The sequence below is a fragment of the Episyrphus balteatus genome, chromosome 4 (assembly GCF_945859705.1).
Source record: "Episyrphus balteatus chromosome 4, idEpiBalt1.1, whole genome shotgun sequence".
NCBI classification, from domain to species: domain Eukaryota; kingdom Metazoa; phylum Arthropoda; class Insecta; order Diptera; family Syrphidae; genus Episyrphus; species Episyrphus balteatus.
Genome location: NC_079137.1, coordinates 52587811 through 52603211, shown reverse-complemented (window position 1 = coordinate 52603211; position 15401 = coordinate 52587811). Strand labels below are relative to the sequence as shown.

At 29.3% G+C, this 15401-nt stretch overlaps 1 protein-coding gene across 5 annotated transcripts in view; it reads left to right on the top strand.

The window, feature by feature from the left end:
• LOC129918986 (putative polypeptide N-acetylgalactosaminyltransferase 9) overlaps window positions 1-15401 on the top strand; it is a 77075-nt gene that overhangs the window by 43080 nt on the left and 18594 nt on the right. For all 5 annotated transcript variants that reach the window (XM_055999766.1, XM_055999763.1, XM_055999764.1 and 2 more), the window contains 3 exons: window positions 145-1365; window positions 14700-14895; window positions 15081-15250. In XM_055999766.1, coding sequence (XP_055855741.1) covers window positions 864-1365; window positions 14700-14895; window positions 15081-15250 — 868 coding nt within the window. In that variant the 5' untranslated portion in view covers window positions 145-863. The remainder of the gene's footprint in view (window positions 1-144; window positions 1366-14699; window positions 14896-15080; window positions 15251-15401) is intronic.

The window sequence follows — 15401 nt, the reverse complement described above, 5'->3', positions numbered from 1 at the left end:
TTGAAAAAAATCATTTTGTACTATTCTCATGTGTGCTCCCAATGGAAGATTCCACTTCTGACTTTTACATTTCAAATATTTTTTATTTACCTTTTTAACCAAAATTTTAACTTATATAATTTTGTTCTTATTTTATATTTCCAGATTCTTCTAAAGAAACATCCAACAAATCTGTTAATTGTTTTCAATTTAACACTCGAAAAATATTAAAAGGATCAAAAACAATCCCGGGAAAAGGGAAAATTCATAAAACCAATGATAATAGCACAAGGACTTGGTAGCAAAAAACCGAAATGCTGCAAATAAATTTTGAGTAACCAAAACACTCAAAAAAGGAGAACAAAAAAAACTGCTACCAAGACATATCCACATCGTAACACTAAAGACTAACTTTTTATTTTCTAAAAAAAAGGACGACATATCAAATTATCTATTTTACAAAGCAAAACTTTATAACAATTGCATTGGGAACTGAAACTAACAAAAAAAAAAAAATTAAACTAAACCACAACTAAACCACATTTTAATTGTCATACATTTTTAACAAAAAACGAATTCTATCTACAAACCAAAATGATGAGTGGTAGGATGTGTTCTTCGTGTTCATGAAAAAAAAAAGCCAAATTATGTGAATGAAAAACACGAAACCTATACAAAAAAATACGCTCGTGTGTGTTTTTATTTTTTATTTTTTTTTTTCAAAAAAAGGTTTTAATTTGATTTAAATCCAATTTTCGTGTACAAAAGTAAACAAAGTGTGAACAAAAAATTGCACAGCAAAAAGGAGAGGCATCAGCAAGAAGGACGACCGACGACTCATCGCACAACTTAACAACTTGAGACAGGCAATCAGCTAACGAAATATGGCATTCATATGGCGTCGTCGTTCAACGTCGATTGTGAAAATTGTCGCAGTTCTGACGGTAATTTGGTTTACCATTGCCTTTCTGCTCTACACAGATGATACGAGACGCGCTTCCAAATGGAATGGAATGTCCTTAGGGTTTAGAAGTGATGCTGGAGGGGGTGGTGGGGGTATACCAGGTGAAGCAGTTGTTGGCGGTCGAGCAGGTGGTGATGAATTTGACTACTCGGCTCGAGGAGGAGGTGCTGCTGCCGCTGATGTTCCAATTGCGGTTAACAGAATTGCTGACAAAGCTCTCCGAATACCTCCCGTCGAGACTGTCATTGACGCCAACAAACGTGATATTAATAATGGAGACGAATCTGTGATCGATAATATGGTAGTGCTGCCGCATGAAAAAGGTGGCATAAAACTCAGAAATCATCCGAAAATAGCTGCTGCTGCAGCGGCAGCTGAAAGAAGAGATGATGGTGTTGCAAAGAAGCATCAGGTAGATGATGGTAAGTTCTGGTTTTGATTATATTTATTTATGTTTTTGGTTTATGTTTAATATAATATCGTGATGTTATTTTCTTCGTGAATTCATGGTTGGTGTTATTGTTTGGATTTGAGCGTGTTATGATTAAGTTTATTGAACATAAATAATGATCTGATATCTTTAGGCATGTAGACCTGGTGAAATTTATTCAAAGATCTTGAAGACTTATCAAACACGTTAAAACCTTTAATAAGAGAGTCAATTTAGACGAGGGTTAATCAGAAAACTGGTATAAAATTTCTTCAAAGTCAAGGATCAAAATCCTTGTTTTAAATACATAATTTACCTTCCCTAATCAATTAAATACAGATAAAATAATTTCTACCCAAAAACCGGGAAGAAATCGTTCCATACTAAACAATTTTGATCCATGAATAAGTAAGCTAACACAATTTTCTTAATATAGGATATTGCCTAGAAAAGCTAATTTAAATAAAATTGTAATTCATTTCCATACCTACTAATAACCTTCTTCTAATTGAAAAGTTTGGTTCAGGAGCAATCATTTGTACAGTTCATTATATTCACCGAATATCCATTGAAATTAGAGAAAACTCGAATCAGAAAATCTACTCCAGTATATTGTCATTTGGACTTAATAAACAGTTTTAATGTACCCTGTATTGACTTGCAAAAAATGCGACAAAAAATTGCGGCGTGTAGGTTGAATAGGATAGGGGTATTTTTCCTCACGTTTTGGTAGGACGGAAATTTATTAAAAAAAAAACTACTAAAATTAAAAAAAAAAGTTAATGAAGAACTGCATGGCTCATTTTTCCCAAAAACTAAGTTTCTTTGAACCACAGTCAATCTATTTCCAAATTCAAAAATAAAAATTAGTTTGTCTTAGAGCCCCTACAAACTTTCTATCGGCCGACAGTTTAGTCGGTCTCTTAATCAGTAGGAAAATGTTTGAAAGTGCGCACACTACAACTACTAAGTATCGGCCGATCAAAAAGTTTGTTTGATCCAAAAAATAGTTTTTTTTGCTACACAATTGCCTTCAAACTAAAATATTTCTTACCCAACGGACTATTTAGTCGCCTGCCTGTGAGCCCAACTTGACTAAACACTATCGGCCGATAGAAAGTCAAATTTATTTATTTAAAAGAAATTTTGAACGATGTTTTTTTGGAATTTAAAACAAAACTTTTTTTTTTAATTACAGAAAATATCATTTTTGACGGTTTCGACCTCAAACTGTATGCCATTTAATTCATTGTGTACCAAAATGTTTTTCGTATTTTATTTTTGTTTTTGAAAATCGTTGAACCAATTTTTTTTTTCTATTTTTTTTTTTTTTTTTTTTTTTTTTTTGAAATAAAAGCTTTCAAAAATCTTTCAAACCAAAAAACAAAAAAACAGTGGAATACCATTCTTCAGAAAATGCCTTAAAAACAAATTTATTTAAAATTCATCGGCCTTTTTCATGAAATTTATTTTGCAAAAAAAAAAACCACAAAAATATAAAAAAAAAAACATTGATCTCGAGATAACAATCAGACATGACATAAATTAAAATTTTCTATCGATGATTAAAGAAAATTTAACAAATAATTGTATGTATTTTGAAAAAAAAAATGTTCAAATTTTTTGAGAAATAAATTTTTTGAAAACCGTTTGCTGAATTTTTGCGAAATTTGGTTTCAAAGCGTTGATTAATATTTTCTTTAGAATAGTATACCAGTTTTTTTTTTTTTTTTTAATTTTAGAATTTTTTTTTATAACAAAAGAAAGTCTGTTTTTGAACAGCTCTAACGATTTTCAAAAGTTGTAGGCACTTTAAAAATTTCTTTATGTAAAAGAAATCAAATGAGATAATTCGTTTTGTAGTCAAAATTATTAAAATGTCAATGTCAACAATGTTTTTCATCAAGAATTGAAACTTGAAATTGCGTACCTATACATATTAGGGCGTTCGTTACTTAGGCTTTTTTGGAATCAAGTTTCTAAGTGGAAAAACTGTTTCTAAATAATAAACAAAAAATCTCCTTATTTTTTCAGATTTTTATTTTGACGGTAGATGGAGCCCCAAGAGGGTTAAAGCTTTTTCTCATTTGAAATAAGTATATGTAAACTTACTAGGCCATTTTTTTAGATATAGCCAAAATATAAATTTTTTTGATTATTCTATATTAAGCACCCTTTTCAAAAAGATAGGACTAGGGGTTTAGTCAGGACATGCATGTCTTTTTTGGGTTTTATTTTATTTTTCATGCTACTCATATGCTTGTTTTAATAAAACATGCTTGGTTTAATAAACCCAAAAAAGACATACATGTCCTGACTAAACCCCTAGTCCTAGTTTATACCTTTTTGAAAAGGGTGTTTAATATAGAATAGAACCTCATCAAAAAAATTTATATTTAGGCTACCTTTATCTAAAAAAATGGCCTAATAAGTCAACATATACATATTTCAAATCAGAAAAAGCTTAAACCCTCTTGGGGCGCCATCTAGCGTCAAAATAAAAATCTGAAAAAATTAGGGTATTTTTTTTGTATTATTTAGAAACAGTTTTCCCACCTAGGAACTTGATTCAAAAATAACGAACGCCCTAATACATATGATAGAGATGCATTCAAAAAAGCAACTCGAACGAATTTACCAGTGACTGATTTCCACTTGCGCCCTATATAACTAAGTTTCTTGAAGTCCCGGACCCAATTCCACAAAAGTGGGTTCCTCTGTTGACATGAAAAATAGTGTTAATTTCCTTGCGAACAAGGCACAAAAAAAGTCACACAAAAAAAACTCACACTTATCAGAGGCCCAATTCCGCAAGTGTGAGTTTTTTTTTTTTCATTACAGCCACTATTCACACTTAATCCAAAATCACTGCTATTTCTATGATAGATAAGACATCGTAGACATGTTGCTGAAAGAATGTCCGAAAGTCCCCTCAAATTTGAATATACCATTGAAAACAATGCAACATAGTGAAAAAAAACTACTAATGTTAAGAAATTTCAGCTGAGGACAAACATGCGAGTTGTATTGCTAAATGTTCAATTTCCCAAAAACTTTACCTTTTTTTAAACAGAAATTACCTAGTACCTACAATAATGGTACGGGAATAATTCATTTGAGTAAAGAAATTGGCTTGTAGCCAAATGATTTACAATAATTTCAATGTAAAATGCTGAATTTGGTTCATATTATAAGTTAACTCGAGTATTCTTTAATTTTGAGTCGTTAAAAAGTTCGTCAAATAAGATAGTTTAGATAAATACCTATATGTATATTAGGGTGGGTCAAAAAAATCGAAATTCTTTTTTTTTTTTTATTTGGTACTCCGAAAGATCGATTGCTAGACACCTCTAGAATATACACACCAAATATGAGCTCTTTTTTATTAATGGGAAGGTCCTCCGCTTCGCAATTTTCCGATTTTACATCAAGTTTCTACTAAAAAAAATTTCTTTACATATTCTTTACATATTCTTGTAGGAAATTGAACGCTCTACAAAAAAGGCCTTGTACACTTTTTTCGTTTATCTAACCGTTTAATAGATATTTGAGGTCAAAAAATCGAGAAAATCTATAAACATTCGTTTTTTGTTCTTAATTTTGTAACAAATTGAAAAATTACAATAATAAAGACATATTCTTGTAGGAAATAGATCGTTCCACAAAAAAGGTCTCAATAACTTTTTTCATTAATCCAACCATTCTAAAGATATTCGAGGTCAAATTTAAAAAAAATTGTAAAAACATTTTTTACTTTTCAAAATTTTTCTAATGCACTGAAAATTCATTATTTTCGAATTAACAAGATATATTCTTGTAGGGGCTTAAACGTTCTATAAAAAATTCCTTGGAATCAAATTGATTGCTTTAACCGTTTAGAAGATATTCATATCATATATACATTGCATATATTATAAGGATGATACTTTTATAATTGTAAGAAAAAACGTACCTATCAAAAATTACCCCACCCTCCTACTTAGAAAAACGTACACCCTTTGTGTTATACCAAAAACATAATTACCTAAACGAACTACCTCAGTGCTTAAAAAAGTTTACATTAAATCCCAACGTAGGAGCGATTTTCTATTACCCTCACACACCTTGGCTAGACGCCAACTTAACCATAATCAACCCTTAACTAGACTATCGAAACTGAAAACCCCAAAGACATCAAATTATATAAATTATTTTATTCTTAGTTGTTGTCAATTAATAGTCTTAGGCCCTTAATCAAGAATAAAACATTTATCTAAAAGTCAAAAGGTAATTTTAAAACAAATCGTATGAACCAATCAACTTAAAACCTTTAACCCTTTAAATTATGCACTTGTAAGCAAAAAAATCCAATCTTAGTTTTGTGAAATTTAATTTGTGGCCAATTCGTTAAAATTTATTCAAAAAAAAAAAATGTTATGTTGTCGATATTTTTTTTTAATTCTATTTATAAGAATATATTGTGTATAAACTCCCATCGAAAATGGAGTGTTATACATTTTTTATATTTGGATGGAAGACACGCACGCTAGTTAACTACCGAATTTTATTCATCATAAGGGAATTTAACGACTTACAGTGGGAGTATTTGTTAAAATATTTGACCAAAAGTTAAAAAAATCAAAGTCAAGCCTTTTTTTCAAAACGAAAAATCATAAATTGTGTTACATAAATTTGTTAATATTATTTCAGTCTTGTATTTTTCTTAAACTTATGTTGTTTATGTATGTTCGTGATTAGCTGGTCAAAAGATGAGATTTTTATTCATTAATCTTAAAACCCCATCAATTAATCATTCCTCATTAGTTAACAATTAATCATTCATTCATTACAAAAGCCTATATACGAATTGATTTCTTTTGTCCATTTTGTTTGATAAATTCTTACACTGTACCAACAAGACCGACACGTTTCAAAAATGATAGCAAATAAGAAGAACAACGTTAAAAAAAAAAGGTGCGTCTACTTTATATGTATTACGTAGAGTGTTGTGTGTATATGATACAAGAGAGAGTATACATTATATATAGATAAATGAGCATTTAGGACTTTTTCATCGTCTAACCTTTTGGGGCCTTGATTTATGTTTGAAAATAAAATGTTCTATATTCGTTTTCAACCTTTAAGGCATATTATACCTACACAGCTTTTTGAAGAATAAAAAGAAAAAGTCCTTATAGATGCTGTTTGTTATTCTACTCTTGAAAACTTAATCATTAGTTGTTGTCAGTCACATTTATTCTTATATTTGTTTTGCAGGACCAAAGGGGGAGAGTCCAATATGACACAATTTAATATGGATATTTATTCTTAAAGTTATGATATACTTTGGAAAGTGATACAATTGTGAAACTTTTGTTGAAAGACAAAGTAAAATGACAATGAGAAAGGAAATCAAGAATTTCCTTTTAAGTCTTGACCTAAATGTTAAAAAGTTTACTTAACTAGGTTAGTTTTGAACTTGTATTTTTCTTAAACAAGATATCACTAAATGAAACATTTTCAGAAACAACACAGAACTTAACATTGATATTAAAACCAATTTGACAGATTAGTGTAAAGTTGGTATAAGTCGGTAAAACCTATATTGAGTTTGATTTTACAATACCTACACTGATTGATTACTCATATAAACTTGTTTTTTTTTTTCTAAGTATGTTGTCAAAAGTAACTAAAAGTTTTAGTTATTTATTTTAACTTTAAGAATTTTTCCAAAAAAAAGTTATCAAACTAAAAAATTGAATGAAACTTTTTTTATGGCAATAGTTAAGTTCCTTCAAACTTGTCTGTGATTTCTTTGTAATATGTATGTTTTTTGATTCAATGAAAAGAGATTCAATGAAAAGAACTCAGTTTTTATCTGCTATATGAGGACAAATAGAGGTTTAAATAGAAGATTCACCTTATTTTCTTTGAATTGAAATACGCTTTGGGGGGCGAAATCTGAATATCGAACAAAACTTTAAGTGATATGAAATAAATGAATAATGTATGTAATATATACATTTTAGGTATTAAAGGTAGCGCTATTTTTCGTGAATACACGAATGTCAATAAATGAACCAATTTTAATGCGATATACCCTTCTATGAGACAAGTTTAGCATTCATGAAAAAAAAATACAGATTCGAAAAACAGTCGGACATGACATAACAATGATAAAGAATGCGAATAGGTCTTGCAATTCTCTCTGTCTGTCTTTTGGATTTTTGTTAAACACTTTGTTTTTAAATCATTTTTTTTGAAAACGGGTCGATTTTTTTTATAAATGCATTGTTTTTTAATTTTTTTTTTTCATGTGAATATTTAATATTTTGAAGGCCTACAAAATTTTTGTTGAAAAAATAATTTTGTATCTATAAGAAACTATTTTTTTCAAAACGATTTAATTATTTTTATAAGAATTCGTTTGAATCATTTATAGTCTAAGATCCGGCCATAGGACGACCTACCCTCATCGTTATACCAGTTGAGAGTTATATTTTCTGAAAGCTAGTGTCTAAGGAAATAAATTGCACATGGGTTGCCAAGCGATATCCTGTCAAGGCATAGGGTTGCCAGGCCTTAAAGTTCATTTTTGCAAATTTTTGAAAATGCGACCCTGCTTATATGGCAAGCCTAAGAGTTATAAAAAAATATAATGTCATAGCAAATTTAATTTAAAAATTTTAATTTTCAGGATTTTTTAAAATTTGAAGTTTGAGTAGGGTAAACAAAGGCGAATTTAGAAAAAGGGCAAAAATCTATTATCTAAACAAAACGTGATAAAAATAAAATTGAAATTGGAATCGATAGATATTATAAATATATGAAAGCCACACATACAAATAAAAAATGTAAAAAATCTACAACTCGAGATATAGTCTTTTTAGAGTCATGATACTCCAATTCGATATTTGAGAAATAATTCACCAAAAATCAGTATTCAATTTTTTTTTAATATTTTTTATTTGATAAGTTAGGAAAAATAAAATAACTTGATACGTGTCTGTCAAATTTTTAATTTAACTTACCGTTTTTGCGAGGGGATTTTTTGAAAAAGTGCTTATTTTCGTATTTCAACATATTAAAGGAAAAAATCCTGTCATGGGACGACCTATCCACCTCATTATACCAGTTGAAAGCTATATTTTCCTTAGGGTGGTGTCTAAAGAAACAGTTTGCACATGGGTTGCCTAGCGATATCCTGTCAAGGCATAGGGTTGCCAGGCCTTAAAGTTTATTTTTACAAATTTTTGAAAATGCGACCCTGCTTACATGGCAAGCCTAAGAGTTATAAAAAAAATATAATGTCATAGGAAATTTAATTTAAAAATTTTAATTTTCAGGATTTTTTAAAATTTGAAGTTTGAGTAGGGTAAACAAAGGTGAATTTAGAAAAAGGGCAAAAATCTATTTTCTAAACAAAACGTGATAGAAATAAAATTGAAATTGGATTCGATAGATATTATAAAAATATAAAAGCCACACATACAACAAAAAAATATAAAAAATCTACAACTCGAGATATAGTCTTTTTAAAGTTATGATACTCCAATTCGATATTTGAGAAATAATTCACCAAAAATCAGTATTCAATTTTTTTTAATATTTTTTATTTGATAAGTTAGGAAAAATAAAATAACTTGATACGTGTCTGTCAAATTTTTAATTTAACTTACCGCTTTTGCGAGGGGATTTTTTGAAAAGGTGCTTATTTTCGTATTTCAACACATTAAAGGAAAAAATCCCGTCATGGGACGACGAAACAGAGAATTGAATTGTAAAAATCTGTAATTCTTCTAGAATACACAGGAGCCAAAAATTTGGCAGATACGTCTCAAGTTATTTTGTTTTTGCTCTCTAATAACATAAACATTATTTCAAATACCTTTCGTGCTGATTTTTGGTGAATTATTTCTCAAACATCGAATTTCACGGTTTTGACTTTTTAACGTCTAAATCTCGAGTAGCAGATTTTTTACATTTTTGGTTTGTATGTGTGACTTTATAACTTCACAATATCTATCGATTCCAGTATCAATCTTTTTTTTACCACTCTTTGTTTAGGAAATAGCTTTTTGACCTTTTTTCAAATTTACCTCAGTTTCCCCTTCTTATATGTCAAATTTCTAAAAATCCTGAATATAAAAATTTTTAAATGTAATTTTCTCTGACATAATTTTTTTTTACACCTCTAACACTTACCATATAAGCAGGGTGGTGTGGTCGAAAAAACTCAAAAAATGAACTTTAAAGCGTGGCAACCCTATGCCTTGACAGGATGTTGCCAGGCAACCCATGTGCAAACTGTTTCTTTAGACACTACCCTTAGGAAAATATAGCTTTCAACTGGTATAATGAGGTGGATAGGTCGTCCCATGACGGGATTTTTTCCTTTAATATGTTGAAATACGAAAATAAGCACTTTTTCAAAAAATCCCCTCGCAAAAACGGTAAGTTAAATTAAAAATTTGACAGACACTTATCAAGTTATTTTATTTTTCCTAACTTATCAAATAAAAAATATTAAAAAAAATTGAATACTGATTTTTGGTGAATTATTTCTCAAATATCGAATTGGAGTATCATAACTTTAAAAAGACTATATCTCGAGTTGTAGATTTTTTACATTTTTTTGTTGTATGTGTGGCTTTTATATTTTTATAATATCTATCGAATCCAATTTCAATTTTATTTCTATCACGTTTTGTTTAGAAAATAGATTTTTGCCCTTTTTCTAAATTCACCTTTGTTTACCCTACTCAAACTTCAAATTTTAAAAAATCCTGAAAATTAAAATTTTTAAATTAAATTTCCTATGACATTATATTTTTTTTATAACTCTTAGGCTTGCCATATAAGCAGGGTCGCATTTTCAAAAATTTGTAAAAATAAACTTTAAGGCCTGGCAACCCTATGCCTTGACAGGATATCGCTAGGCAACCCATGTGCAAACTGTTTCTTTAGACACTACCCTTAGGAAAATATAGCTTTCAACTGGTATAATGAGGTGGATAGGTCGTCCCATGACGGGATTTTTTCCTTTAATATGTTGAAATACGAAAATAAGCACTTTTTCAAAAAATCCCCTCGCAAAAACGGTAAGTTAAATTAAAAATTTGACAGACACGTGTCAAGTTATTTTATTTTTCCTAACTTATCAAATAAAAAATATTAAAAAAAAATTGAATACTGATTTTTGGTGAATTATTTCTCAAATATCGAAAAGTAGTATCATGACTCTAAAAAGACTATATCTCGAGTTGTAGATTTTTTACATTTTTTATTTGTATGTGTGGCTTTCATATATTTATAATATCTATCGATTCCAATTTCAATTTTATTTCTATCACGTTTTGTTTAGATAATAGATTTTTGCCCTTTTTCTAAATTCGCCTTTGTTTACCCTACTCAAACTTCAAATTTTAAAAAATCCTGAAAATTAAAATTTTTAAATTAAATTTTCTATGACATTATATTTTTTTTATAACTCTTAGGCTTGCCATATAAGCAGGGTCGCATTTTCAAAAATTTGCAAAAATGAACTTTAAGGCCTGGCAACCCTATGCCTTGACAGGATATCGCTTGGCAACCCATGTGCAATTTATTTCCTTAGACACTAGCTTTCAGAAAATATAACTCTCAACTGGTATAACGATGAGGGTAGGTCGTCCTATGGCCGGATCTCCTACTATTACGTACATACATTAGGGTGTCGTTATTTCAAAATAGTTGGAATTTGTATGCTCCCAAGGGCACATATGGTTGGATATATTTCTTATGGGAATAACATGGGGTTTTGGATATTTTCCGATCAATTTTAAATTCCAACCAAACTAATTGTTCCAAAAATTTGAAACTTTGCAGACTTAAACCTTATAGTTGTAGCTATCACCTGGATTTTCAGATTTTTAACTGTTATATTTTCTGAGTTTCAGCTCGGCAAAGAAAACCATTTTTTTGTTCATATTTTTTCAAAAAGTCGTTCTTTATACGTTTAATATCAAAAAATTAAAAAAATAAACATTTTTATTCACAAATAATATTCAATAATATAGGTTAGGTATGTACATATGTTTATTAAAAAATTTAATAATTTATGTATGTTTAATTCTGTAAATAATGCAAGAACAATGGTTTTGATAAACAAAAAATATAATGCACGACTATGTCCCACGTACTTTTTCTTTTGTTAAAAGTTGCTAAGTTATTAAAGTTTTTATATCAAAATTCTTTATTGAATACCTATTTTTAATTTAATTTTACGAGAAATTTAACAAAACACTTAAAAAAAAAACATATAAAAGGAGAATGGGCATTTTGGACGTTGAGCGGCCATCAATAAAATTGGTATCAAATGAAAGAATTATAACCCAGGAAAAACTTTTACTATGGACGTTTCGCTGTATTGCGTTAAGAATGCAAGATAATGCAGTATTAGTATTGTTAATGCATTGTTCAATGTATGAAGGAAAAACTGATTTATATTTTTATATGGAACATAAAATATGATGCTCTGTCATTTTCCCTGAACATGAAGACATTAATCTTGAAAATCCGACCAATAGAACTCATAATATAAGATTTTTAAGACAACCACTTCAGGTTCGAAAATTTTCAAACAATTCAAAGTAACAAAAAATTGAACAACGTAACTCTAAAAATAGGCTGGAAATTGTTGTTTTAAAATGCTTATAGTTTGGGTTCTAGTGGTTGGATATTCAAGATAAAATTCTTCAGACTCTGGGAAAATGACAGAGAATAATATTTTCACTTAAAATACACATTTGAGTTATAAAATTGAGACATATATGCAAAAATGCATTTTATCCGTTATTGAAATACGTCACAGGGATAAAACTTCTGCACAATATATGTAAACCTTAATTACATCAAAAAATAGCAATTTCATTCCTGGCCGCGTAACGTCCACGCTTCATACAAACTTGCCCATTCTCCTTTGTTTTTTAAATTCTAAAATCAAATTATTAAATGTTTTTCATTCAATCTTGTAAGCAATTTAATTTTTTATATAATAAAGAATTTTTAGAATTTTTTTTATTGTTTGAGCCGTTTAAAAAAAATTACTTTTTATATAAAAGTCGAAATTCTTTATTCTTACAGAAAAGGATATATCTTAATAACTTCTGAACTTCTAATAAAAGATTTTGAGTTTTTCTTTCAGAAAAAAAAATACGAAAACTTTGCATTCTTAAAAAAACAACGACGAACAATTTTAAAATATTAACTCGAAAACATCTCCATCAACATATTTTTTTAGATATAATTTTCAAGTTCAATGGGATAAAATCAATGCAAAAAGTAAACGACGCTTCACAGAGAAAAAATCAAAATGATGCTCTTCATAAATGTTTCTTATACATAAATTGGAATCCCTTTAAACTCTGTTAAAATCAGAGAGAACTTCATAAAAAGAAATTAGTGAATTAGTGAACTGTATGTGCAATCTTATTGAAACCCAAAAATAATACAAAAATAAAAGGATATTCACGCCATAATTTAAAAATGATTCTTTTCTTTTGGCATACATTTTGCACCGTAGATGCTTTGTTTAGATGCAAGAAATTAAAAAGATTTGTCTGCTTATTTTAATATGGTTTTCTCAGCAAAAACGGAATTAATATAGGTTCCATTTATTTTTAGTTTTTTTTCTCCGTTTTGGTGTACAATTTTTTAATTTTTTTACCGACTTCCAAAAAGTAGGAGGTACTCAATTCATCTGTATTTTTTTTTTTTTATGTTTGTTACCTCATAACTTTGGACTGAGTGAACCAATTTTGATAATTCTTTTTGTAATTTAAGGCTGGTGGCTGCAATATGTGGTCCCATTTTAATTTTGTTCAGTTTTAGCCATGGGAACTATTAGAAAAACTATAAAACCCTATTTTGACCCATGGAAGTCGATTTTGTTTTTTGATAAAAATGATTATTTTACAAACTAGTGTTACTAGCCAATCCCACACAGATATTTTTAACCAAAATCTTTAGATTCGTTTTTGAGAAAAACACTCTTTTTCATGTTAGTTATTAATTTAATTTTGGTGCCGATAGTAAAACTGAAAAACTCGTGTATTTTTAGACCACTTTTTTTTTGCATTTTTTGCCATATTGCACTCGAGGTCGAAAACTAATGATGTGTATCAGGTGATAACTACTAACAAATCTACCAAAAATTAGAGCTATCGGATTTGATTAACTCTACAGAATTGACAATAATACCAGACTAATGGTTTCATAAATTCTTTTCCATAGTTTTCTATTTTTTATAATTTATTTATCCGATAAATCCCTACGCCAAAAGATTTACTTTCTTAAAACAAACATAATCGTGACATCTCATTTTTTTTATTTTTTATTTTCTCTCTAAGCTAAAGCTAAACTTTTCTTCATTCAAGTTTTCTTAATAAATAAACAAAAATCCTTGTAACAAAATATTTAAATACCCACCATCATCATAGCTCATAGATCAAAAGTTCATGTTGTGTAATTAAATAAAAAAAAAATAAAGAAAAAAAAAACTTAACATTAAAAAACAAAAAAAAAACAAAAAACAAATAAGTTGAAAGATTTCGAAACAATTGTCACTTAAGCACTTTGAGTAAGTAAGTATAAATGCATAAATGATGAACAGATAGAAATAAGAAAAAAAAAAGTCTTAAATCAATGATGATTAGGTACAACGACGACAATGACGATGACGATGACTCTCGCTGTCTTACTGCTAAATTCCAAAGAAAAAGACAAGAAAAAAAATCACAAATGTGCAAAAAAAAAAAAAAAAATAAAAGAAAAAAAAAAAAGATTTTCTGTTGTGCAATCGGTGTAAGAGATTATATTTGCTATCCGTGATATTTACTTAACTTAGGTACCCAAGTTGAGTAAATCAAATAGAAGTACAAAAAAAAAAAAATGCAATCTATTGAAGACACAAAAAACGAAGAAGACGCCCTCTATGCCTCATCATCATCATCAACAGCAGCATAGTCAACCCCGCCTCATAGCGATTATGCAAAAAAATTTCTCGTTGAATACTTTTTTAAAGCTGTTTAAATGATCACACCTTTTTAGATGAGTTACGACTCATAAAAATATTCCCACAGTTTTTATCATCTAAAACAACTTGTAATTATTGAATTTAGATTTTTTACTGTCCGCCCTAAATTTAAGTTGCAAACCCTCCCAAAAAAAAAACAAGGAATTCATTGAAATCCATTCGACCTAACTAAATTAAACTACTTCTTCCAGTTAGAACGAACAAACTATTACTTAGGGTCTTTTCAGACTTTGAAATTAATTGCAATTTCTTTCTTCCATTTTTTTTTATAGGAAAAGGTGTTCTAAGTGCCCCTGGTGTAGTTGAAGATGCCCCAGGTGAAATGGGTAAGCCAGTTGTGCTGCCAGCTAATTTAACAGCTGAAATGAAAAAGACCGTCGACGAAGGCTGGACGAATAATGCTTTCAATCAGTACGCGTCTGACCTCATCTCGGTGCATCGTAGCCTTCCTGACCCCAGAGATGCATGGTAAGTCTCGACTCGATTGTATCTTATATTGTTTTAACAATTTGTACAAAATCTATATATAAATAAATCCGATAATTGCCTTCACTCTGATGAATGTGATGGATTGGTCTTGATTTCTCCTGATTTGATTGTTTGTTTGTTTTTTTTTTCATATATCAAAACGTATCTTCTTTCTTATGTTCAAGGTGTAAAGAGCCTGGTCGCTATCAGAAAAATCTACCTGCCACAGATGTGATTATTTGCTTCCACAACGAAGCGTGGTCGGTTCTACTGCGTACGGTGCATTCGGTATTGGATCGTTCTCCGGAACAACTCATTGGAAATATAATACTTGTAGATGACTTCTCAGATATGCGTAAGTTAATGTTTAAAATGAAATAAGACAGCAAAACGCAGAGATTGATTGAAAGATTGATTATGCGCATGTGAACGAGTATAGTTAAGATGGGTCTGAGTCTGGATAGGGACCTACCAATTACTTTGACTTGACTTGAATTTATTTATTT